The sequence below is a fragment of the Nelumbo nucifera genome, chromosome 6 (assembly GCF_055504915.1).
Source record: "Nelumbo nucifera cultivar China Antique chromosome 6, China Antique-T2T, whole genome shotgun sequence".
NCBI lineage: Eukaryota > Viridiplantae > Streptophyta > Magnoliopsida > Proteales > Nelumbonaceae > Nelumbo > Nelumbo nucifera.
In genome coordinates, this window is record NC_142654.1 from 28,968,381 (window position 1) to 28,991,278 (window position 22,898).

Here is a 22,898-nt window from a genome sequence, read left to right on the forward strand (position 1 = left end):
ATTTGAATACGCGAATATCTATGTACACAATGAATGCTACTCTCTATAGAAAGGTAGAATTTAAATAAAAAAAAAAAAAAGAAAAATATGAGCTATTTTAATAGTTTACACTTTCTTATGGATGTGTCCACAAGTCCTTGTTCTTTGGTCTTGCTGTCAGACTTCCGGGCATGTGCCAGATTGTGATTCCCATGTGCATGTCCATGCAGCATTTAGTAATACATAAATTGAGAGAGTAAATACTGAAATATATATATATATATATATGCACACAATATTCTAAAAAACTACCAAAGGATGTGCTAGGACCCTAGAAAAACATTCCACCACACCCACACACAATTCTCCAAACTACATCCAGGTTGTATTGTTCTTCAATTTCAAAAAAAAAAACTCCCTCTTCTGCTTTAATTATGAAGCATCCAAATATTCTAAGACAAATAGTTGCATATCATTTTCTTTTAAATAACAACTCTTACAAATGCAATTAGTCCGCCATATGACCATATCCCAATCTTTCAGTGTATATTAAAGACCATTTCAACCGGTACTTTGATCCAGATATGCTCAATCATAATACCATTTAAAGATGAAAACATGAGATTATTCCAAGCAGTACCAGACTATTGGTAAAAGTAAAGTTTAGACACCACAATCTGCATGAGCTTCTTGCAATTGCCAAAATCAGAAACAAATGATAGCTCTGTAAGGCATGCAACAGAATAACAGATCACATCTGAAGCAGTTCTAACTATATCCAGACCCAGATCCAAAATGTTTATGCCATGACACATAGATCAACTGAATATAGGGGTGCAAGTCAGGTACCCAAGTTGAATAAGTGCATCTTTGAGCCCAGGTTATTGGGCTGGAGAAAGGACGGGTGCAAACAAATTTTGTCAAATTCTTAACCCAAGCTACACCCCTAGCAGGATAAAATACCAGAATCCATATACAACCCAGTTTAATAACCCAACCCAGACCAACCCTTTTAATCAGACTGTGGATTATTATAGATTTACTTAATTCTCCTCAAATATAACGCAAAGTCTATAACTTTGATTAGTACGTGCATTAACATGCCTAAATCCATATCCTAATTATTTCATGCAAATAATGAACATATTAGGATACAAGTGAGTCAAATGCCCAAACCCATATCCAACTCAGATCTGGTTAAGATCGACAGAAGCAAACCCATATCTGGACAATTTTGGATTTTGAGCATTTTGCCAAGCCAAACCCATTGAATATGAACATGGCAGCAGAGCAGTCATTGAGTCAACCAGCTCCATTGATTGCCCTGACTGTGAGCCACAATGTCTGCCTTGAAATGATAAGATAACAAACCAATCTTCACTTCAATGTAATTGCACAAATAACCCCATGTTCATCTTTTGTCATATTGTGATATATAAAAGCTAACTGCAGTCGCAGATTGTAGCAACCTGAATTCCTCACTATCACAAGATAAAGGTATCAATGCTAACCTGAAACCAGGAACTTTAAGAGGCTGCAATGCATGAAAAGCATTTGCAAATGCAGTCAACACCTGCAGATACCATCTTATGTCAGTCTATGCATACAAATAATAATTAAGGGAAAAAAAGAAACCCATACCTGGAAGTTGGAACCATCTAGCAAAGGGTCTGGAGAACCAAGATCCAAGAGCCAGTTAATGAACAATCTAAAATACGGCCTTGGATTAAATGATGCCTTCTTCTCCTCCGCATCTTTTTGGATGACTCTAACAGTCACAGCCAGGATCTGCCAAAAATAACACTTATGCTGCAATAAAGTACTGCTTCAAGATACTCAAGGGGAAAAAGGAAATAAAGGTCACTCTACAGGATTCAAACCTTGGGCAGTAGTAGTAGTTTGCTTGATCCCTGGTCCACCACACAGTACTAACCACCAATTACAAAAAGGAAAAAGGTAAAGCTTCAATAACAGTAAGATCCACACAGAGGAAGAAAATTCCATGGAATCAGATGCAGAGTTAAATGTCTTTACCTTGAAGATTAAAACTACAAGTTTTGCATACATATCAATAGCAATAAAAGATAAATGTTGGAGTTGTTGAGGTGATTGCAGTGACTCAGATGAGAGGCAATGTGCCACAGAAAGTTCCTGAAAAAGAAACACCTTGTAAGATTGTTACTGATGTTGACTTTATTTTCTATTGGAAACGTGACTACAAAGAGGGAATGGCCAATCAAATTGGATTCTTGTTATCAGCCCTAAAAAAAAATTGTTTGGTAGGCTTTCTTAGAATATTAATAAAATTATTACCAATGAAAAAATTCCTTTCTTTAGATGGGTAAAAACTGATTCCATTAATACTGCAGAATTACTTAATTAGCAGAAGTTTTGCAATAAAAAAGATCCTACTTACTATAACTAGGATACCCTATAATGTCAAACATAAGAAATACATATTGTACAAAGTGAAGAAAATTACTGTAAGGATGCGGAAAAAGCGATCTGACATATCATCTGCCTTAAGCAATCCATTCTGTTGTAGCTGTGAAATATAATGGGTATAAGCAGCATCATTTGTACCAGGAAGTTCACAAATACGGTACCATTCAGCAAAGAGCACAGAAACCTGGAATATAATCAACAGAACAAGAAAAGCATTAGAGAAAGGCTGAAGAAAACATCCAACAGGTAAATAATTCTCATCTAGTGGCAATTTCGACATGAATACATGCACACATTTATATTACATGTTCGAGGGAGTAAATTCCTAAAATGATAAAAACTTATTTTATGTCCAATATCAAATTCAGAAAAAATAAGATTGCTTTGAAGACAACAATTAACCATTCCATCATTCGTATGTGTATGAATATAAGACATTCATTGAACAGGAATCAAGTTATACATACCTGTTCACGAAAACCAGCAGGATCCGCTGCAGATTCAGCATTGTTATAGTCTTCCCTACCAGACATAGAACGACCAGAAGGTACCTGTTGAAACAGAAACACAGCTAAAATGTACCTAAGAAGAATCTTAGAGATGCACCCAATAAATTTATATTCTATCAGTCGTCAACAAGAAACTGAAATCTCTATTGACCTTTTTGTCCCTAGATTGCCTGGCCTTATCATCTTTGCCAACAGCTAGACCAGACAGAGCAGCGGAATTAGAAGCAGGGTTCCTGGCAATCTCAACCAACTGTTGCAAAGATTCAGGTGATCCAGGTCTCATTGCAAGCTGAAACTTGAAACCATTTATCAATTAGTGATATAAAATATTAAAGAAGGGAAAACATTAAATTACAAGAAAAGAATAGAGTCAGACCTTTGCCAAAGCATCAACAAGATTGTGGAGTTCTGACACACTGACACCTGATTCCTGAACCACTAACGTTTGGAGAAGAGAAATGGAAAACTCTGTTGCAGCCTCTGTACATGAAATGCAATTATTAGATATCAAATACTTCCAAAACTAATGTGGTAAAGCAAAATTTCTTTACGCACTATTTCTTCCCCCATCAATAAGCTTGGCCATGTGGACATTGTACTCTGCAAGGTTTAGCAGTTCACTGCGGATTAAGCCAACTGTTATTTCTTTGTTAAACTTCCGCTCCTCATCTGAGTAAATAACCTGGAGAGAATGATTTAAACTCAATAAATATATATTGGAGAAGAGAATATCTGTAAAGCTCCATCATTAGATCCCACTCTCAGTTCTGTAACACATGGAACTTCAGAGACGACATTTGACAATTTTGGTGGGTTTTGCCTGAGATCACCAAAAAAGTTGGCCAACCAAAGTGACGACCATATCAGTCATTGTGGACATTCTGAAAGGAAAATGCTCTGTTATTCCCTAATTGCACCAGAGATAAAGGACAAAATGAAACTAGCCAGCGAATCACCCCTAGTGATACTTTATTTTTTTGTGATGCCAAAGCTGAACAAGCAATTTACTGAAGATACTTGTTAGTTTGGTTTGAGGTGGTTTTGGGTTTGAAGGTCAATCTTGCTAAAAATGAGATTATGGCAGTAGAAGAAGTGGAAAATTTGGGAACCCTGGGCATTGTGGAAAATTTGAAGAGGGGTAGGACTATGTGGAGATTCCTAAGGGCTGCAGTGTGCTGATCATTGTGGGAAGAGATCTAGAGACCAAGTTGCCCCAATGGTCCAAAGTGACCCTAGGCAGAGCTCTAGAGACCAAGTTGACCCATGGTTTTCCCAAGTTAGGTTGAAGAGGAACCTATTCAATTTTGAGCTCAAAGGGGTTTTCCTGGAGGTTAGCAGTGGAATCTCCTTCAATTCACAATCTTCTACAAACTCATTAAATCTTGTCATATTTGTTGTGATTGACTGATGGGGGTTATTTGTTTCATCTGAAAATTTTATTACATTAAAGTCCCCTCCCACACACCATGGACCATCCCATAAGCCTTTTATTAAAAACAACTCCTCCCACATTTCATTCCTCTCCGTGGGAGTTGGGACCACCATACACATTAGTTACTACCCACGTGAATCCATCTTCTTCATTCCTAAATTTGATAGATACAGAGAATCTTTCCACCTTGAACCTTTTTTTCTTTTTATTTTCTTTCGTTTTTTTCATTTTTCCTACAATATTTCTTTATCTCCTCCTTCCCCCCATTAAAATCACCCCCTTTCAATTTCATGCCACTACTCGGTCCTACCCCTTCGCCCTCCTTGTCTCCTTCAACCCCAACCTCCTTCCTAGCCCAATCCTCTCCCAAATTCCCTTCCACATAGCCCTCTCTAATTCTGTGTTCCTCGTAATCCGAACAAATCCACCCAAATTCTTTCTCCACCTCCCTACCTTTTCTAACAACACAAACCATCGGTTCTTTACTTCCCTCTCTAGGACCTTCCTTTCCACCCTCTAACTTGTCACCACCCCCTTCTTGAAAGGATGTTGGGGTATCTACAGAAGGCTCAACACACAAGTTAGTATCATAAACCAAAGGGACACACATACCTGGCTGAAGAGTAGACAAGGTAGCACAACAAGGGCCTTTGGGATGGGACAAAGCAGTTGAGGCCTAGGAGTTCCCACTGGTTGGACAAGGCAGAGAAGTGGTTTGGGTTAGATTGGAAACCCTTTCTGATCTTATCAAGAGCTGACCTTGTATCTGCATCTCCATTCTCGATCTACTTTCACATAACCTAGGGGAGTCTTGTCTCTCTGAGCCAATCCCCGTACAGAACTGCTCTCTTTGATCAGCTCCCTCGATTATGGAAGGTGCAGCTTGCACAGCATTTGTATCCGACGTTTCAGCCTTTCTACCTGTGTCAACCTCGCCTCCACCAAAAGTATTTTCCTCTAGAAAGAGAATTTCTGTATTGAGGTTGTTATCCTCCAAAAAACCCCTTTGTCTTGCAGACCGACAGTCCCCCTCTATCTATGCCCTCCATATCAATACCTTCACTGGATTCCACGTCTGACCAGTCCCCCTCTTCTAAAACCGGCAGGTCCTTCTGCTTTACACACCTCGGATTTCGTCTACCAAGCGAGATCTTCGATTATTTCTTGACTGGAGTCCATTGTAGCGAGCAACTACCAGTCGAAGGGCGAGACGACGATGATGATAGACAAACTGTCTTGTCTAGCAAAGCTCCCCCCTAATCAAACACGTGAGTTTTTAGTTGCTCACGTGACTCCTTTAAGATTCTTCCCAGCGAGCTTTCATGGGCCCCTTGCTTATTACCTAGCCCAAATGAGAAAATGGGCTTTTGCTTATTACTTGGCCCAGTTTTAATGACTTGCAGCTCCACGTGACTTTTAATAGAGACACGCAAGTTTAGCCCATTGCCCGGTTTGGTTTCATGGGCCCCTTGTTTAAAAGTGCCATATTGGCACCAGCTACAACCTGTGCAAAAGTCCGACCACCCTCCAAACTGTTTTCTTCTTCTGCACGCATAAGACCTTCCCCATGAATACTACCTTTTTGTTTCTCCAACATTTGTTTTTCCATTTTAGTGAAAGTGTTATTTTTGTTGGAACCATTCAATCCTTTTTTGCCACGCAATTCTTCTTCTTCAACCTTCTCATCTCCCTCCCTACAAGCCTCTTTCCAGAGCACATCTTCAATGGATGAAGCCAGCCAAACTGAGTACTACTCTTCAACTCGCACCTCTATCTTCCGAGGTATCTCCTCAGGTTTTACTCCATTTAGTAAAATGGAAGCTGAGTAGAGGTCTCCCCAAAAGAAACCTCCTAGTTATCCTCCACACATCAGAGCAATGACTTCAGCAGTTTCTTGCTTCCACAAGTGAAAAGGTAGGTCCAAGAGTCGCACCAGCACCCCATCTACAACAAATAAATCTTTGGAGTTTGACCCTGGACACCATCTTGATATTGTGAAATTCCCGAGTTCAGCTTGGATATTTAAAGCCTCAGCTTCTATTCTCAAGCAAGTCCAGCAGTGCCTTGTCTTTCTCGAAGGGGGTTAAGATAAACGTACTCTTCAACTTCAAGCTTGCTGTTAACAAATCTGCAACTTTCCTCCAACCTACAATCCAAGCTGATGCTTTAACTATCAGTTTACTTTCCCAATCTTCTCTCTCTAGATTTGCTCCCATTCTGTGTTTACCAGCTCCAGCTGTCACTGTAAGAGCCTCTTGCTTATTATTGCTCTCCTGGCTAGTAGAACTGTTTATCTTCATTTTTTCTGTTAAGTTTCCTTCTCTTTTAGCACCCAACCATTGCAGCAGTTCACATAATACCCCATGAACTTCCTTCCAGCCCCGACTGTTATTACTCTCCTGTCTCGGCCATGTTCTCAGGCCCAATTGGGGTAGGTGACTCAGGGCTGAGATCTCTGCTGTCTTGGAAGGTGTCCAAAGGACAAAGGAAATGAACATTAGGAGGCTTGTAATTGAAGGGGATCCGGAAGTGGTAGTAGAGTGACTGAAAGAAGACAAGGCTGGGTTATGGAACTACAGCAATGAAAGGAAATAATTCAGGTGGTTGGTTAAGGAAATGGAAATAAAGTACAGCTGGGTGAAGGGATCTGGCTAACTCGGTTGCTGATGGGTTAGCCAAGCAAGGGGTGATTAGGGAATCTACATTTTGGGCTCAGTTGTAATTCTGGTTTTTACCACTTTGGGGGCTCTAGCCTCTGCTGGGAGAGTTAAGAAAGTTTATCTCCCCTTCTTTGTAATTAATTTTCTGTTTGATTAATGAAAGTTTCCTTATTGATGAAAAAAAAAAAGAAGTGGAAAATTTGGGGACCAAATGCATTTCAAAAAGCATTTAGGCCCCAGTAGTGGAGAAGGTGAACAGAAAACTGGCAACATGGAAGGAAAGGCATTTGTCAAAAGGTGGTAATTTGGGCTGTTTCAATGCTATAGACCTCCAATTATGTATGCCTGTTTCAGTTAGGATCCATTTTGAAAGCTGGAAGATTGGAGGTTTGACCATGGGCAGCTATTCCTCTGGCTGTAATTTGGGCTGTTTGGGATAAAAGGATCAGAAGGGTCTTCGACTAAAAAGAAAATCAAGAAGAGGAGTTGGAAAATCAGATCTTTGGAAGTTTAAGAGCATCATTGAGCATCAAACCGCACTTCAAGGATGTGACTGCCTCTCTTCTTTTTTGAATGTTGTCTCTTTTGGGGGCTCTTACTAGTGTTTCAATGTACAGAATCTTTTGGGAGCTCTTACTAGCGTCAATCTGCACTTCAAGGATACTTTCTTTTTACTATTTTTAATACATGTTTATCTTACCTTTTCAAAAAATATAGAAAAGAACCGTGACATAAATAGGAAAGTTTTTACATTTCTTCTACTGTCTATCAAAAGGTAGTGAAAAAAAGGAAAAAGAAATGACAGTGAGAAGAAGCACCGTTTCCCATAAAAAAAATGAGAGTGAGAAGAAGGAAAACTCTCCCCCGTGTCTCCTCAAAAGTTCTAACCTTAGATATTTATCAAAAAGAAAAAGAAGAATTAAACAAAGACACTTCATAATTCATTAATCCCTTGATATGCTTGTTATAATAAAAATAATTTACAAAGAACACGAGGGTGGGCCTTGGCACAATGCTGTGTAGCTATTTTGACCTGATAACCAGGGTTCAAATCTTGGAAACAGCCTCTCCGTATGTACAGGGTTAAGGCTGTGTATATCTATCCGTCCCCAGACCCCGCATTGGTGGGAGCCACATGCACTGGGCCACCCTTTTTAAATTTACACAGAACATCTTGACAAACAATAACCATAAAAACCATAATTCTAGACCACAATACCAAGTCCTGGTAACATATACCATCAACTAACAATACTCCCATTATAATCATAAGCAGGCCTAAATCATACACACTGATGGAGCATGTGGTGAAACATGTAACATCAACTAACAATAGTTAAGAACTTGGAAACCATGAGTAAATTATATTCCTTATTCTCTAATAAATGAAAGAACAGCATTTTAATTAGGAGCACAGATAAACAAGGACATACCCAACTTGTGAGCTCCTTGACAACAAGCTTGCAAACATCTCGAATAGCAGCCAGAATAGCAAGATGAGCACCAACATGTACACTATTGGATGCGTTCTCATATAAACTCTTAAAAACCTGTAATATTATTGTAGATTTAATGCAGGAACAAAAATAGGACTAAGATAAAGCATTCTTGGAGGGATGATGCTACACCTTCTGGGCCACAGCCAATGCAGCCTCATCTCGACTTATGCACCTGAGTATAATTTCAGGAACCTCAGCAATAACACCCTGAAAAAACATCAGTATATAATCAAATAACATTTAGGACATACCGTGCAGGTATATCAGCAATGCCATAAACTAAAAGATCTATAGAAGTGAAGGATGCAAAGATATTTGGATCAAAGTAATGTCATATACCCAGGTGGATGGTAACAGTTATAAGTTTGATCAGTTCGACCGGATGAGTTGAAAAACCAGGAAATAATTTACAAGGGAGAAAAAAGTACCTGAATTTCTGCATCCCTGGCATCTTTAGCTACAAAAGCCTCCAGCTGAAATAACAAAAAATATATCAGGAAATCATGTTCTCAGGGACAAAAAGGAAGAAACACATGAAATAGAAAACACGAAATCATTAGGAAGAAGCACAAAAGCCTCTGTTGGATGTGAGTGTGAGATATGCATATGAACACATGCGACAGGGTAATAAGATGGAGGTCCAGGATGGCTTGAAGAACATTGTCTCATGAATACAAGGGTTTGAACTGTACATATTTGTATTTGTACCCTTCCCCAACTGAGCCTTAAGGAATGGGTGCTGTGGCAAGATCTGCCTCCACAAAGCTCAGACAAATCAGGAGTGAATACCACTACAGAAGCTTGATGGGTTTGATGGGATTCTATTGGAGAAGCTTCACCAACCTTGCCTTGGGAAACTTGGTAAGAGCAGGGACAATAACTGTCAGTTTCTATGGAGAGACTAACAGATAAGAGAGACTCCCCGATTGCCATTGAATGGATGAAGGAGAGAACTTGAGGATCTTGAAGGCTAAGTTCTCAGGTCAAAGAGGCAATAGTGTTTCTGGTGCCAGTTTGAACCTCTCATTTAAATACTACACTGGACCCCATTCATATTTGTTTCAAGATCTGGCAATTTGATATCTAGTAAGTGAATTGATATGGGGTCCTAACATGTGAAGATGATTGTATCGTTCTTTAATTTTTCCTACCCTATGCACATGAGTTAAATGTGAATCTCTTTTGTGGTAATAGCTACCTTTAGTTTTTTTTTCTTTTCTGGGATACCCCAAGGGTTTACATCCTTTTCATACCAGTTATTGATACAAAGCTTTTCTGGCTGATCACATCAATAGGGAAAGGGGGACAGTATGACACAACCATATTAAGAAAAGCTGTACATCAAATCCCAACTAAAACAGAATAGAAGCGAATTTAATTAAAATTGAGAAAGCTACCATTCATGCATAAAGCAGCAATCAGGCGCTAACAAACACACATAACAGGACAAGTTATAGGTGAAAACTTTTCTACCTTCTGTGCCACAAGCAGGTACTTTTCTAAAGCATCTCCTGTGGACAATAACGGTTCTGACATGCCACCTCCTAGGCGCTCTGCGGCAGAAATTGTAGGTGATGGTTGTGTAGTGGCTCCAGAATCCTTTAAGCCAAATCAAAAATAAGCATCAAAAATAAAGAACAAGGATCACCAACAGAATCAAAAGTTAAAACATAATAAATCTATCAGACCTTCACAGAAGGTGAGGGTTCCACAGAAAGCAATTCAGGGGCTCCAGCACTTGGAGGAAAAGAAGCAACCGTAGAATTGATTTCAGACGTGTGCTGCATAACACCATCAGTCACCCCAATATGAGGTGAGGAAGCACTGCAAATTTGTTGAAGACAGGAGAGAATAAAAGTAGATTAGTAACTGAAATCCTTGTAGATTTCATTAAGAAAATCAATAGAAATACATAATAATAAAACACCTCAGTAATTGTGTTGAAGCAGCGTCCATCTCCTCAGAAATAATATCCATGGGCTGTCCCACAGCACTGAATCCTTGGCCCCCTTGCACAGACGAATAGATCCCTGAACTGAGCTGCCCTGACATTGAACCATAAGCACGAGAGAGGCCAGAGCTAATTGAACCACCAGATGACACAGGTGAACCAGCAGCAATGGTGCTTGAACTCTGGCTTGGTTGATTTTGCCAAGGAAACCGAACAAAATCCTAAATACACAGAGAAGGGAAAAGTTTTAAAAATATGAAGTAATTAAACGGTACAAAGGCATTTAAATCACCACCAAGTTACAAGCAAAGTGGAAAGGTCTGATACCTCATACACTCGCTGTTGGGAATGGGACAACCGCCCAGGTTTGGGGCGGAGAGCCTCTGGAACCACACCCATAGGACCTTGTGTATAAGTACTCGCATCAAAATAAGTTGGACCAACACCTTCTCTGTGCTTCCTTCTTAAAGAAAGTTGCTGAGCTATTTCTCCATCAATGCTTTGTAGTGCCTGCCACAAACCAGAGAAACAAGGAGACCATCATTAAATAAATAGGGTTACAAAACTTAATACAACTATTGCTTGATTAATCATCCATCAAATACAAAAGAAAAAAAAAAACAATTTGAAGTCCACAGTAAGGTCCACCATCCACCTACAAGTACATGAACACAGATTTTATAATCAAAATTGTCATTGTCTACATTCAGAAAAGAAGATTTATGCCATTCAACTATTTCATTATAAATGAACACTTCCTTTTGTTTTTTCTTGGGGATGTTTAATCATTTTGTTTCCGTTAAACTATGCACAAGAACTTCACATTTAATTCCTAGAATTACCAAGTTGCCTTAGCAGCACACAGTTAAAAACACATTGTACCTAAGAATGCCTCTCAGCAATAGGTGCAAGCATTTATGTCAGATTGAAGTATAAGTAGCAGCAGAACCAGTAGTAGTAGTAGAAGCCGAAGAAGAAGGGAACTGGAAAGTAAATGAAAGAACAGGCTTACCTTCTCTGTTGCAGCCTGTTCGATTACTGCACAACCCAGGTCAAGGTTATCATTTGTAACAAGTTGCACAGCTTGTTCAAGAAGTTCACTTGCAATACTTAAGGCCTGTAGCAAATTCCTCAGGTGACTTGAAATCGAACCACGAAGAGGTTCCTAGCAAAACCATCAGCATTTCTCTTAAGCACAAATACTGAATCAAAAATCATTGCATAGAAAACTCATAGAATCAACAGAGGAAATCTTCGAATCCTGAACATGTCGGCATTTCGCCTCACAAACGAAGAATTTCAAATAGCATCATAAACGTGGAAAAGACCTTGCACGTAACATGAGCTAAACTTCCAGCCAAGCTTGCCACCATCAAGTGTGCAGCATTATATATGCGGCTCTCATCCGACTCCATTGCATAGTCCTACCAATTAATTCCAACTAAAATAAATAAACAGTTGTTAAAATAAGATACATAGGAAGAGAAAGTGGAGCATAACTAACCTTTAAAACGAGCTCCTTTGTTGTCTGCATGGCTATTGTGACACTACGCTGAACAATAGGAGATATTATCTCTTTGATAGCCCTCTCCATGGCGACTGGCAAAATCCTGACATGAACAACAAACGTGATTTACTATCTAATATACTTAGAAAAGGAGGAATGGTCAGCTTGCTTGACAAATCGGGAGAAAAATGATCAGGAAAAAGAAAGAAATTAATTATGTTAACAATTGTAGACCTCTGAAAATGCAGCTGTAGGCCCAAATTACTAAGCTTCTGGTTGACAATTACGTGAGTTCCAATATTAGGGATTGGAGTGGGTAACTGCAAACAATATGAACAGAACCATTAACCAAAGAATGGCAACAGATCACTTCTGATAACACCAAAGACTTTGACTAGATATGCGACAAAACCTGACTAACAGAGAATGGTGTCTGAGATGGAGCAACTTGTGACAATCCTTGACCAGAAGGAAGGCGATCAGATAAGCTTAATGCTGCCATCTTTTCATCTTCCATTAATGGACCAGAAGCCAGATGAAGAGGAGTGGCATACTAAAGTCATCAAGCAAATTGAAATCCAAGAAATGTTAGGGATAACTATCAACAATCAATCAACATACCAAAAAACGATTATAAGAAAATAGTGCACACCTGAGATAGTACATTTGAATGACCAGGGTGAGATGGATTAACAACTTCAGGCTGTAGTTCAACTTGACCTAATGTAGATAGAATTCCTGAATTAACTTCAGTAACCATCTGAGCTTGGGATGCCCCAATATCCTTGTTCGAAAAATCGGGATTGCCTTCAACTTCCCGAACACGATCTTTCAGAAGAGAAGTTGGTTTTACATCTTTCATATCCACACCAAGGTTCTTAAATAAGACCTGAAATATAAGAAGCAAAATAGAAAGGAAATGATATAGAAGTCAGCAGGAAAAAAACGAGAAAATAATAAAATAAGGATGGTAGACTACCTCAATATCAAACTTGAGGTTCATTTTCAGATTTGGCAATGCATAAATCTCAACAAGTAAACTAAGGATGCCCATAGTCCATGGATTGGGAGGCTGATAAGCTAGACTGCCCTGGCATGGTTCCAGAATCTGCAGAAAGAAACAGTGAATATATATTTCTGAAGTAAACTGAAAGCAAACAAATCAAATAGCAGTCATACCTTTGAGGTAAATGGAATTACTGCAATCATTAGCCCTTTCTCGTATGCCTGACCCAAATAAAGCAAGTCCCAACAGCATGAAAATCCAAGAAACAACAATTTTTAACTTCACAAGCAAAAGCATATTAAAAATAACAAAAATGTGTCAAAAATCCAAAAAGCTAAAAACTACCTCTATTATCAAAACTTTAGGATCAATTTCTCGAGCCCTTAGTGCTTGGTTTCTGCCAATAGTGAACTTCCCAAGCCAGCTGCCTAAATTTTTCAGCAAGGAACGCTCTTCTGAACTTGATTTTATAAGCTCCGATCTCAAAAGAACCTGAAAAAACAGATGGACACTAGCATATAATTTTTCACTCATAAATTTAATGAATCCAGCAATCTAGGACAAATAGGGAGATTTTAATAAACGCACCTTGCAGTTCTCGTAGGTAGCTTTGACAATCTCCTTATTCAGTGCTTTTGAATTAACCTTGTCTAGGAACTTCAAGTACAGATCATGGAAATTCGGCTCAATACTTGCTCTGTTAAGTTGTGTTTTGATCACAAAATACAAGATAACCAAATATTAGAGGATTAAGAAGAGCACATGATAATCCTGAAAAAAAAAACTAAACAAGCTATGATCAAATACAAGGTATATGAGAAATTTATAACCTTTTCATCACCATATACTGTGCAAACCATGGATAATACTGCTCTTTAAGAATCTCAGTAAATTCTTTTGCCTTAGCTTCAAGATTTGCAGCCGATATGTTATTTATCATAAAGAGTATTTTGTCTTGAATCTCCGATGCGGGAGCCTGTATCAAGTAATGTAATGAAAGTATGTATAGCAATAGCAATCATACAACAAAAGTAGCAACAAATACATTTTGTCCTACACATGTACAATAGTTACCAAGGAAGAAGCTTAAAGGTAGCTTTTTTTCTGAATTTATTTTCATTTTCTTGAATTGCCAAATTCAGCATAATTCACGTGATATTACCTAAAGCTCTTACAAGCAAGCTGATTCATCGAGTGGTAGGTGGTTTTGTTTTTCTGATTTGGCTATTCATCTAAAGATAGTTCACATGATAGTTACCTAAATCTCTTGACACCAATCTGATTTGCCAAGTGGTTCGGTTAGTACCAATTCACACAGTCCACCCATGGTAATTCAAGAAAATGAAAATAGCCTACTAGTTCTATGCAAAAACCAAAGGCTCCAACCAAGAAAAGCAGAGACCAAAAACAGAATCCCACCACACTAGCAAATCTAGCTCATCTGAGGATTGTAAATTATGAATCATTGAATTGTAAAGCTGGAACAAGGAAACTCACAAATGAGGAAACCATGGTTCGTCACATCCAGGAGACAATTGATTATCTCACTCAGAGTCACAACTAAATTCCAACATCTGAAGATTTTAGACTCATCAACTGAGTTTCCAAGTAGAAACCCTCAAACACACAGAAGGAAGCAGTTTGTCTATGGTGGATATTAAGCAAGAAACAACACAACCAATCGACCACACAAAACAATCCTCCCACATGGAGCATATAAATGCAGTAATAGCTTGAAAAGAGATTCCAAAGTGTCAATTGTTTTCTAGGACCCATCCCTCCCAGCACAGGACCAAAAAGACAAGTTCCCCATCCCCAATTTTCAATACTCCATAATCCAAATGTTCAAGATATCCTTGATACAGCCTTCAAGGAATTTTTTTTTCAAAGTGAAGGACCAGGGGAGATGCAAAAACTTAAGAAATCACAATGGACACAACTTGAGAGAGTAAAATAATGAAGAAACATGGTGACAGGCAAGAAAACCGTATCCCAACTGAAGAAGTGGTCCCAGATAGCCAAAATCACACCATCTGCTTTGGGCACCACGAAATGTCAATCAGATTAAACTCAGTTTTGTAGTAGTATTAACAATCCAGGAAGAACAGGTATAAGAGTGGTCATTACTCATTAGGGATCACAATGGTGTGAGTTTGGCACTGTAATCAGGACTGGTCAAGGAAACTCAGAGCGGAATTTTTGAGAAAAGCCATTGACCAAAAAAAATGAGAAAAGCTTGGCTGTTCGGAAAAGCCAGCCTAGCCTGTATTGAAGCTCACTGCACATTACACGTTACCCTACTTAGTTCTTTATTTGTCTTTTTAAATAAAAGAATATTGATTGCAATTACTTTTTTACCCCACACCCATGCAAACTTGCCATACACATGAACCTTCACAACAACACAAGCTCTTTTTTTTTTCCAACAGCACTGGAATTGTTGGATCAACACCAAGATCTAAAGCTGGGACAATTATTGAACTACAAATATTGTGGTGGACAGACACTCGAATTGCTAAGCAGCCTAATCTATAATATCCGGAGACTGGCAATAGAGACAAATATCGACGAAGGAAACAGCTTGCTCAAGAAATGAGAACCGAGTTCCAATGGATCTGAAGAATAACAAATACCATGGCAGATTATCCTACAAAGTAAGGGGTTTACAGGGTGCAGCTGCATCCAGGGGTTACTAATAGAGGTTTTTTCACTTTGGTTTGTATAAAGAATGTATTGCGCAATATGGCTCAGGGTACCCTACATCTTCAAGGTGCTTGGCATTTTTCTCCTATATCACATGTTCATTATTAACAACTAATAAAGTGAACAGTTATCCATCAGAAAAAAAAATGTGAATATAGTCCCTGCATGGACAAAACACAAATCTCTATTCCATCAGCTGAATCACCCAAAGGGCATTGAAGGTAGAACCGGGTGATTTAGGTTTAACAGATAGATCCAATCATCCAATCCTAACCTGATTATTATCTAATCAAACTGAACTCTAATTGATACAGCTTAAGTTCTGGAAATATCAGCAGTCACCTGGTTGGCATCTTTATATTCTAACATATTTCTACTTACCGATTATTTTCAGTTCTATTTACCTAATTGTTTTCCACAGTAGAGATCATTTCATGTCTCCTATAAACCACTGACCAGTAGTGTAATAGTACAATATCCATAATTTTTCAATTAATACAAAATATAATTTACCATCTAAAAAAATATCATATTCATGTCATATCAGGCAGTATGACCACAGAGGCACCACTGGTTACATACAGTGACACTGCTCTCCTAAACTCCCAAGTTGTGAGACAACTGATACATCATGTCTGTCCAAAAAAGTCGAATACATTTTATCTTTACATAATTGTTGTCAGACTTGGATCTGGCATAGAACCATTTTGGTCACTGTGCCATGGGTCAAATAGGTTTGACCATTCAATCCGCTCAAACTAAAAATGCAAAAAAAAAGAAAAACTAGGAAAATTAGAAAGTTTCCCACATCATCATTTAAATCTATTTTACATCAAAATAAGTACAAGACGATAAATATTATATGTTATAACACCTTTCGAGACATGTTTTGAGGTAAGTTTCATCAAGTCAACATTTCTAAGAACCAGGCAACCCAAAAATCATTTGGCGGCAAGTCCCAGTTCTGATGGTCTGCCCATCCACCCAGCCCAGTTTTGTCCAAGTCTGATAACAACAATCTACATGTTCCCTGTTCAAGTTACAATGAAGAAACCAAAGCCTGCAATTTTAATGGACAACATCATACCTCTATGGGAGTATCCCTTCTCTCAGCAGCAGCAACAAGTGTTTCAATGTTCAAAGCAGAACCAAACCCTGTATTATATGAATGCTGTCTAAGCATACCTACAAGAAAGGGACAAACAAATAAAGATTCTGAGACCAAGAAATACAATAGAAAAACTGTGAAGCAAACTATGGACAAAATATTACTATCTAGAAAATAGGGCATGATTTCAATCATCAAAAGATAGATAATTACCAGTAGATGCAATTCCTCGGGAAGGACGAAGAAAACCAGTTGAGGATGACACAGTTGCCAAACCACTTGCAGTGTTCTGCGATGAAACTGTCTGGAATGATTGGGAGACAGGCAGCTACAGTGAAATAATCAAAGCAAACAAATATTGAGGATGATAAGTAACGAAGCAGCTTAGCATACACACAACATCACATGTCAATTTGAATGAATTGTTTATATACCTTTTGATTATTCAGCGTATCCTGGGTGGAAACAAGTGAAGCTTGCCCAGCAGGAGATATAACGGGCTTCATGTAGCTTACTGAAGTTGTAGATGTTCTCGGTCTCTCATCAAGAAAACCTTGCTGTCGCTGCTGAAGCTGGAGAGCAGAGGAGAGTTGCTGCCCAGGCTGTGTGGTGCCAGATCCCCCTAACTGCCACAAGGATTCAGATGCCTGAGAGTTTAACACAGTAACTGTAAGGGGGAAAATCAAAATAAAAACCATATCACTTGCCAACAAATTGTTCCATCCACAGCTAAAATGACAGGTATCCTCATAAAACTAAGTTACAAGAAGAAACACCAAGAATAACAATAACCAGATTATGGGCTTTTCCTTTTCTTTTTATTTTTTTTCTTTTTTTCATGCTTCACTTGAACTTGCAAATGTTTAATGCTTTTCTTTTTTTTCTAAACTAACTAGGTGGAACGGGCAATGCATGTGAAAACAGATGACAAGTGTCTTATTATATATGAGAAGATTAACCAACAAGATGGAATACAATATTGAGCCATGAAGGGTAACATGGGAAACAAAAGTGGACATGTAGGAGCTACAGAGACAAGGAAGAACAGAAACACAAAAAATAATAATACCTATGACACAGTACAAGCAAGCCTTACCCATGTGGCCATATGGGCCCATGCCCGTGGCCCTCTCCAAGCCTGTTTCACAACAACCATAAACCATGGGTTCACATCTGGGTTGGCCTACAGCTCCTCAAATGACAAAAGACCTTACCCCAAAGACAGGACCATATCCACATACATTGCATGGATCAATCCACATTGGACAGAACACTGCACACAAAAGATGTACGCCCAACCAACAGGCACCTGAAGTGGGGCCACCATATTTGACTAGATTATCACCTAGAACCGCTCAGAATGAAAGGTCATAGCTGAACAATATCTAGAAATGAAGACTAATCTCTTTTTCACTCAAATCAAGATCCCATATTCTAAATCTAACACCTCTCTGCTTTACCAACCATTAGGAGTATATTCCAAGTGAATTTGCCATTGCATGGATCAATCCACATTGGACAGAACACTGCACACAAAAGATGTACGCCCAACCAACAGGCACCTGAAGTGGGGCCACCATATTTGACTAGATTATCACCTAGAACCGCTCAGAATGAAAGGTCATAGCTGAACAATATCTAGAAATGAAGACTACTCTCTTTTTCACTCAAATCAAGATCCCATATTCTAAATCTAACACCTCTCTGCTTTACCAACCATTAGGAGTATATTACAAGTGAATTTGCCATTTGGAAATGGTTTTTACAGAATGGATTTTCCATTTGACGATGGTTTTTACACAAAATCCAAAATAGACAATAAGACAATCAAACAGCACATCTCTTCTGCTTTTTACTGCACTTGAGAAGCAAGATGGCTTCAGACGATCTGCTAGGACAGACAACAGTAAGACCCAAAAACCATTAAAATGGGTAAACTATGTTGATGTTGACAGATGAAACATGCAACATCTTCTAACAAAAATGGTAAAACCTTACTTGAAGCTCTGCAAAACATCATTAACATTCAAGCATTTTAGTTATAAACATTTTAAATAGAAGTTCTCGAATATCATTCCATCAATTCCTTCAATCTATGTTCTAAATACAGGAAACATGGCAAGAAGACAACTGAAAGACGATTTAGGAGGTAATGACAACTTTCAAGTTCAATTGTGAAAGAAGTTCTGTTATATTTGTAATTGTCAGAGTACAATTTTCACTGAATCATAATTCTAACATCCAGGAGCATCACATCAAGCTTGTTTAGAATGTTTAACCAGACAACACGTAGATGTGCTAATTAATACAGTACATACGTACCTCCACATTTTCCATGGGAGCCTGGGTAGAAACTTGGTGCTGCTCAGTAGAACTAATGCCACCATTGGGTTCAGAATGGCCTGAAGATATCCTAGCAAGAGCACGCTCAATGAATGCAACAAGCTCAGAATGGGTGCCACGAAGATGGGCTATCTGCAAGATATGATTGCAATACTGTGGCCACTCTACTAGGCGGTCCAGAAACTGCTCCAAAGCCTTGACCCCAAAAACGAACATCTGTAGAGAGACTATCAACAATGAATACAAACAACAAGAGACAAGACGGAGAGGAGCGGGGGAATATCAAACAGGAATAGCAAGCCCAGCTGAAAGGAGGATACTAACTTTTGAATCAGCTGATTTACGGAGTGCATCCAAAACACAACGGAGAGCAATACCAAGGGTAAGATGGGTCACAAGCTGATGCTTTATGAGAGAACCTGTAACAATTTCAACCAAAGCATTCTAATAACTCCAGGCAAAACATGATTAGATATAAATATCTGTTTATTGTTGTAAAAAGAGATAGCTCGGAGGGAAGTTAGTTTCAGAACATATCTCCTTAGTCAGAACTGCTATGAAAAAATCAGGGTAGAATTTCAAAGTCAAGGCATGTAAGGATGTACAACATCTAAGAAAAATGTCGCAATGCTGTAATGCCTACAGAGGGGGAAAATCACCCTACATGGTTTAGCTTCACAAACTCTGTTAGAAGCTCAGACATTAGGTATGATTGATTGAGTAAAGAACAATTTTGTTCTTTTCATTCCATTAATCAATCAGACTACTGTTTTTCTTCTTTCTTCTTTTAATGATTCTTTAAATAGATTCCTCACAATACACTGATCCTTACCGAAGAGTACAGCTGCAATTTTAAGCTGCCTTTCTGGATACTTGGGGAAGAACTTGTACTCCTCAAATAGATTCCCTACAATGCATTCATAAATTGATTGTTCCCTGAAAAAGTTGTACAGAATAGTTATAAACTTTCTTATTAACAAAAATATAAAGGCTACAAAGGAAAACATCATTCAGCATCACCATATTTCACCAAGGGCATACCAAATGGAATTCTCTAACCTAAACAATGATGGAGATAAGACTATCCAAAGTAAAAGCAAACAAAACACCCCCTCGCTTCTAGGTTCACAAAACACACCACCCTAAAACCAAAGTATAAGCCCCATACAGAAAGGACAAGAAAAACAACCCCCAACACCATACTCAACCATCCCAAATCCCACAACCGCATTATCCCCATTTAAATGTATAGCTTCTGTTATCTGTTTGGGTTCGAGATTGTATTGGGAAATTATCGAGTATTGTATCAACTCTTTTGTCCAGTAAACTATTCTCTTTTATTCTTTTCCTTGTAAATTCTTTTAGTTTCATGGAAGTTTCTTTCATTTTATCAAGTGTATGTTTAATATCAAAGTGTAAGTTAACCATTATGTTGGTCAGGCATTAATATGTAACTCAATTGTATTTTATATATTAATACAAATGTCAATGATGGGGCCACACCAAACATTTTTAACACCCCTTTCTTCTGATTCTCTTCTTCCTAACTCAATCCTAATCTCATGAATCAAGACGAGCTGGAATAGTTGTCAATACAACACCAGGCAACAAGGAGACCATGGAGGGCCGCACCACTTACGCACCTAAGTTATTTGAACAAGGTGCTATATAATGTGTTTTTAATGATATAGCAGCAAGTATAATATTCTTTTAGTTTCTGATATTACACAAAATTATTCATTTTGTAGGTTTATATACCATTTTCCTTCTATTATTTTCTTATTTGCTAGGGTTCACCCTACACATATGTTGGCACATGATGTCTTCACCCCTTATGTTTTCTTAATTTCTTTTCTTTCTTCTTTTTCCTCTCATAAATATGTTTCTTTATTTTGATATGAAATTTATACTTTATCTGGATCAGCAACAAAGAAAAGAATTCATTCATTAAAAATTTAAATAGTTACAATAAGAAATTCTTAAAACAATAAAAAGAGCTACCACACCACCCTTCTTACATTTGAGCCCAAAACATTTGCTGTCTATTAACCATTTGTTTAGCCAAACAATCAGCCAAACTGTTTGCAAATTTTCGTATCCATCCGATTTGTATAAGCATGTCTTTTGAGCTTTTAGAACCCTTTTTTATAGGTAGCTTTTAGAACCACTTGAACCATCTTAATTCATTTCTAAAATTCCACACCACATTTTTTTCATTCACTAACCAGCTAACTACCACCTTCAATCATCATCCCCTCAACTCGCATTTCTTTAGTTTTCTACATTCCAAATGCTACTACCAAAGCTTCAGTCCTTACTGAACCACCTTCTCCTATTGGACCTGAATACATAACACATATGGTTCTGTTCTCATCCCGTACCACTCCCCCAATTCTAGAAGGCCTTGGATTGCCTATATGGCTCCCATCAAAGTTCAGTTTCAACCATCCTCTGTTTGGAGGTGTCCAATCTTCCTTTATTTTTCGTTTTTCAGAAGAAGACCCTGCTACTGTCCCCCAAATTCTAATAATATTATCCACAATGAAGTCTAAGAATAGCTCCAAATCTTGAAGTGATGGTTTCAATTACTGCCTCCCTACTTCTCTGTTTCTCCTCAAAATGTCTTGCATTCCTTTCTTTCCAAATAGTCCAAATCACAACTGCCTGTGTGCATTTCCACGTGAGCTTACACCTTTTTGAATATCTCATCATAAACATGTCAAACAATTTGTCCAAGCTAACAGGGGGTTCCACCTACATCCAAATGAGCAAAAAAACATTCCCAAATACAACAAGCAAATGGACAAGGGATGAAGGGATTAAGAAGTGGTAGGCATTGCAGTCCCACAATTCAATCCACACATGATATACCAGGTAGGGAACAAAAACCAGTATGGTCTTTTCCTTTGCAACATATCACATGTATTAATGCCTTCCATGGAAGGCTTTCCAGCAAAGATCACTAACTTTTGGCGGAAAAAGAACAAACCACACTTAAGAAGATGGATTAGCCACTAAGGAATCAAAGAAGGTACAAGAGAACCTACCATCAAAATGACGAAACTACTGATAGCCATTCCCTACAGAATCATCAAGGACCACCCCATCAAACAACTTCAAAAGGTTAGTCACAAGGGACATTTCAGAAACTCTAAGATTACTCCCCAAGCCCAAGTTCCAATTCAGCCCAAAGGATGAACAAGAAGGACGAATAAAGTCAAACATAGGTCTCTCTTTGAGGTTGGATAAAGCATACAATGAAGGAAACAACTCTTTCAAGGTAGACACCCCAATCCAAATGTCTTCCCAAAATTTAATCTTATTAAAGGACAAGTCATACCTAATATGATTGAGAAACAATGAGAGAATACCAGGTACAGCTTTCCAAGTTAGCGCAAGAGTAGGGAACCTCGAATGCTAGTCACAACCTTATGCCAAAGCTTTTCATTCTCCATAGGGAACCTCCACAACCACTTACCCAAAAGAGATAGATTCATCTTACTCATTTTTTTTATCAATAACAGAATGTTTTATTAGATTATAAAAATTGTGAAACTTCGAGTACAAGAGAGGGGAGGTAAAATATCTTAACTCCCCCACAACAGAGAACAAGGAGGAAAGCTAAAAAGTGGCCCAAAACAAAGAATCCTTAAGCACCCCTTGCTTGGCTAACCCATCAGCCATGGAATTAGCACTTCTCTTCACCTCAATACCCCTACTCAGCCATTTAAATGTTTTCTTTTTATTTCTGTAGCT

The 22,898-nt window shown here is 38.4% G+C and overlaps 1 protein-coding gene across 17 annotated transcripts in view; it reads right to left on the bottom strand.

Moving 5' to 3' along the window:
- LOC104598503 (transcription regulator) overlaps positions 1–22,898 on the bottom strand; it is a 55,864-nt gene that overhangs the window by 5,231 nt on the left and 27,735 nt on the right. For 2 of the 17 annotated variants that reach the window (XM_010260600.3, XM_088889537.1), the window contains exons 12-44: positions 19,975–20,078; positions 19,467–19,561; positions 19,122–19,358; positions 17,234–17,446; positions 17,013–17,127; positions 16,779–16,876; positions 13,819–13,964; positions 13,577–13,685; positions 13,334–13,480; positions 13,162–13,209; positions 12,962–13,090; positions 12,635–12,871; positions 12,395–12,535; positions 12,217–12,302; positions 11,980–12,085; positions 11,804–11,899; positions 11,488–11,640; positions 10,803–10,985; positions 10,452–10,696; positions 10,213–10,348; positions 9,998–10,123; positions 8,953–8,997; positions 8,654–8,731; positions 8,459–8,575; positions 3,489–3,615; positions 3,310–3,413; positions 3,085–3,222; positions 2,892–2,975; positions 2,462–2,608; positions 2,014–2,130; positions 1,860–1,907; positions 1,621–1,767; positions 1,491–1,552 (exon numbers count right to left, since the gene is read on the bottom strand). In XM_010260600.3, coding sequence (XP_010258902.1) covers positions 1,491–1,552; positions 1,621–1,767; positions 1,860–1,907; positions 2,014–2,130; positions 2,462–2,608; positions 2,892–2,975; positions 3,085–3,222; positions 3,310–3,413; positions 3,489–3,615; positions 8,459–8,575; positions 8,654–8,731; positions 8,953–8,997; positions 9,998–10,123; positions 10,213–10,348; positions 10,452–10,696; positions 10,803–10,985; positions 11,488–11,640; positions 11,804–11,899; positions 11,980–12,085; positions 12,217–12,302; positions 12,395–12,535; positions 12,635–12,871; positions 12,962–13,090; positions 13,162–13,209; positions 13,334–13,480; positions 13,577–13,685; positions 13,819–13,964; positions 16,779–16,876; positions 17,013–17,127; positions 17,234–17,446; positions 19,122–19,358; positions 19,467–19,561; positions 19,975–20,078 — 4,164 coding nt within the window. Of the gene's footprint in view, positions 1–1,490; positions 1,553–1,620; positions 1,768–1,859; positions 1,908–2,013; positions 2,131–2,461; positions 2,609–2,891; positions 2,976–3,084; positions 3,229–3,309; positions 3,414–3,488; positions 3,616–8,458; positions 8,576–8,653; positions 8,732–8,952; positions 8,998–9,997; positions 10,124–10,212; positions 10,349–10,451; positions 10,697–10,802; positions 10,986–11,487; positions 11,641–11,803; positions 11,900–11,979; positions 12,086–12,216; positions 12,303–12,394; positions 12,536–12,634; positions 12,872–12,961; positions 13,091–13,161; positions 13,210–13,333; positions 13,481–13,576; positions 13,686–13,818; positions 13,965–16,778; positions 16,877–17,012; positions 17,128–17,233; positions 17,447–19,121; positions 19,359–19,466; positions 19,562–19,974; positions 20,079–22,898 lie in introns of all 17 variants that reach the window. The other 15 variants (XM_010260599.3, XM_088889533.1, XM_088889540.1 and 12 more) reach the window with 12 other exon arrangements.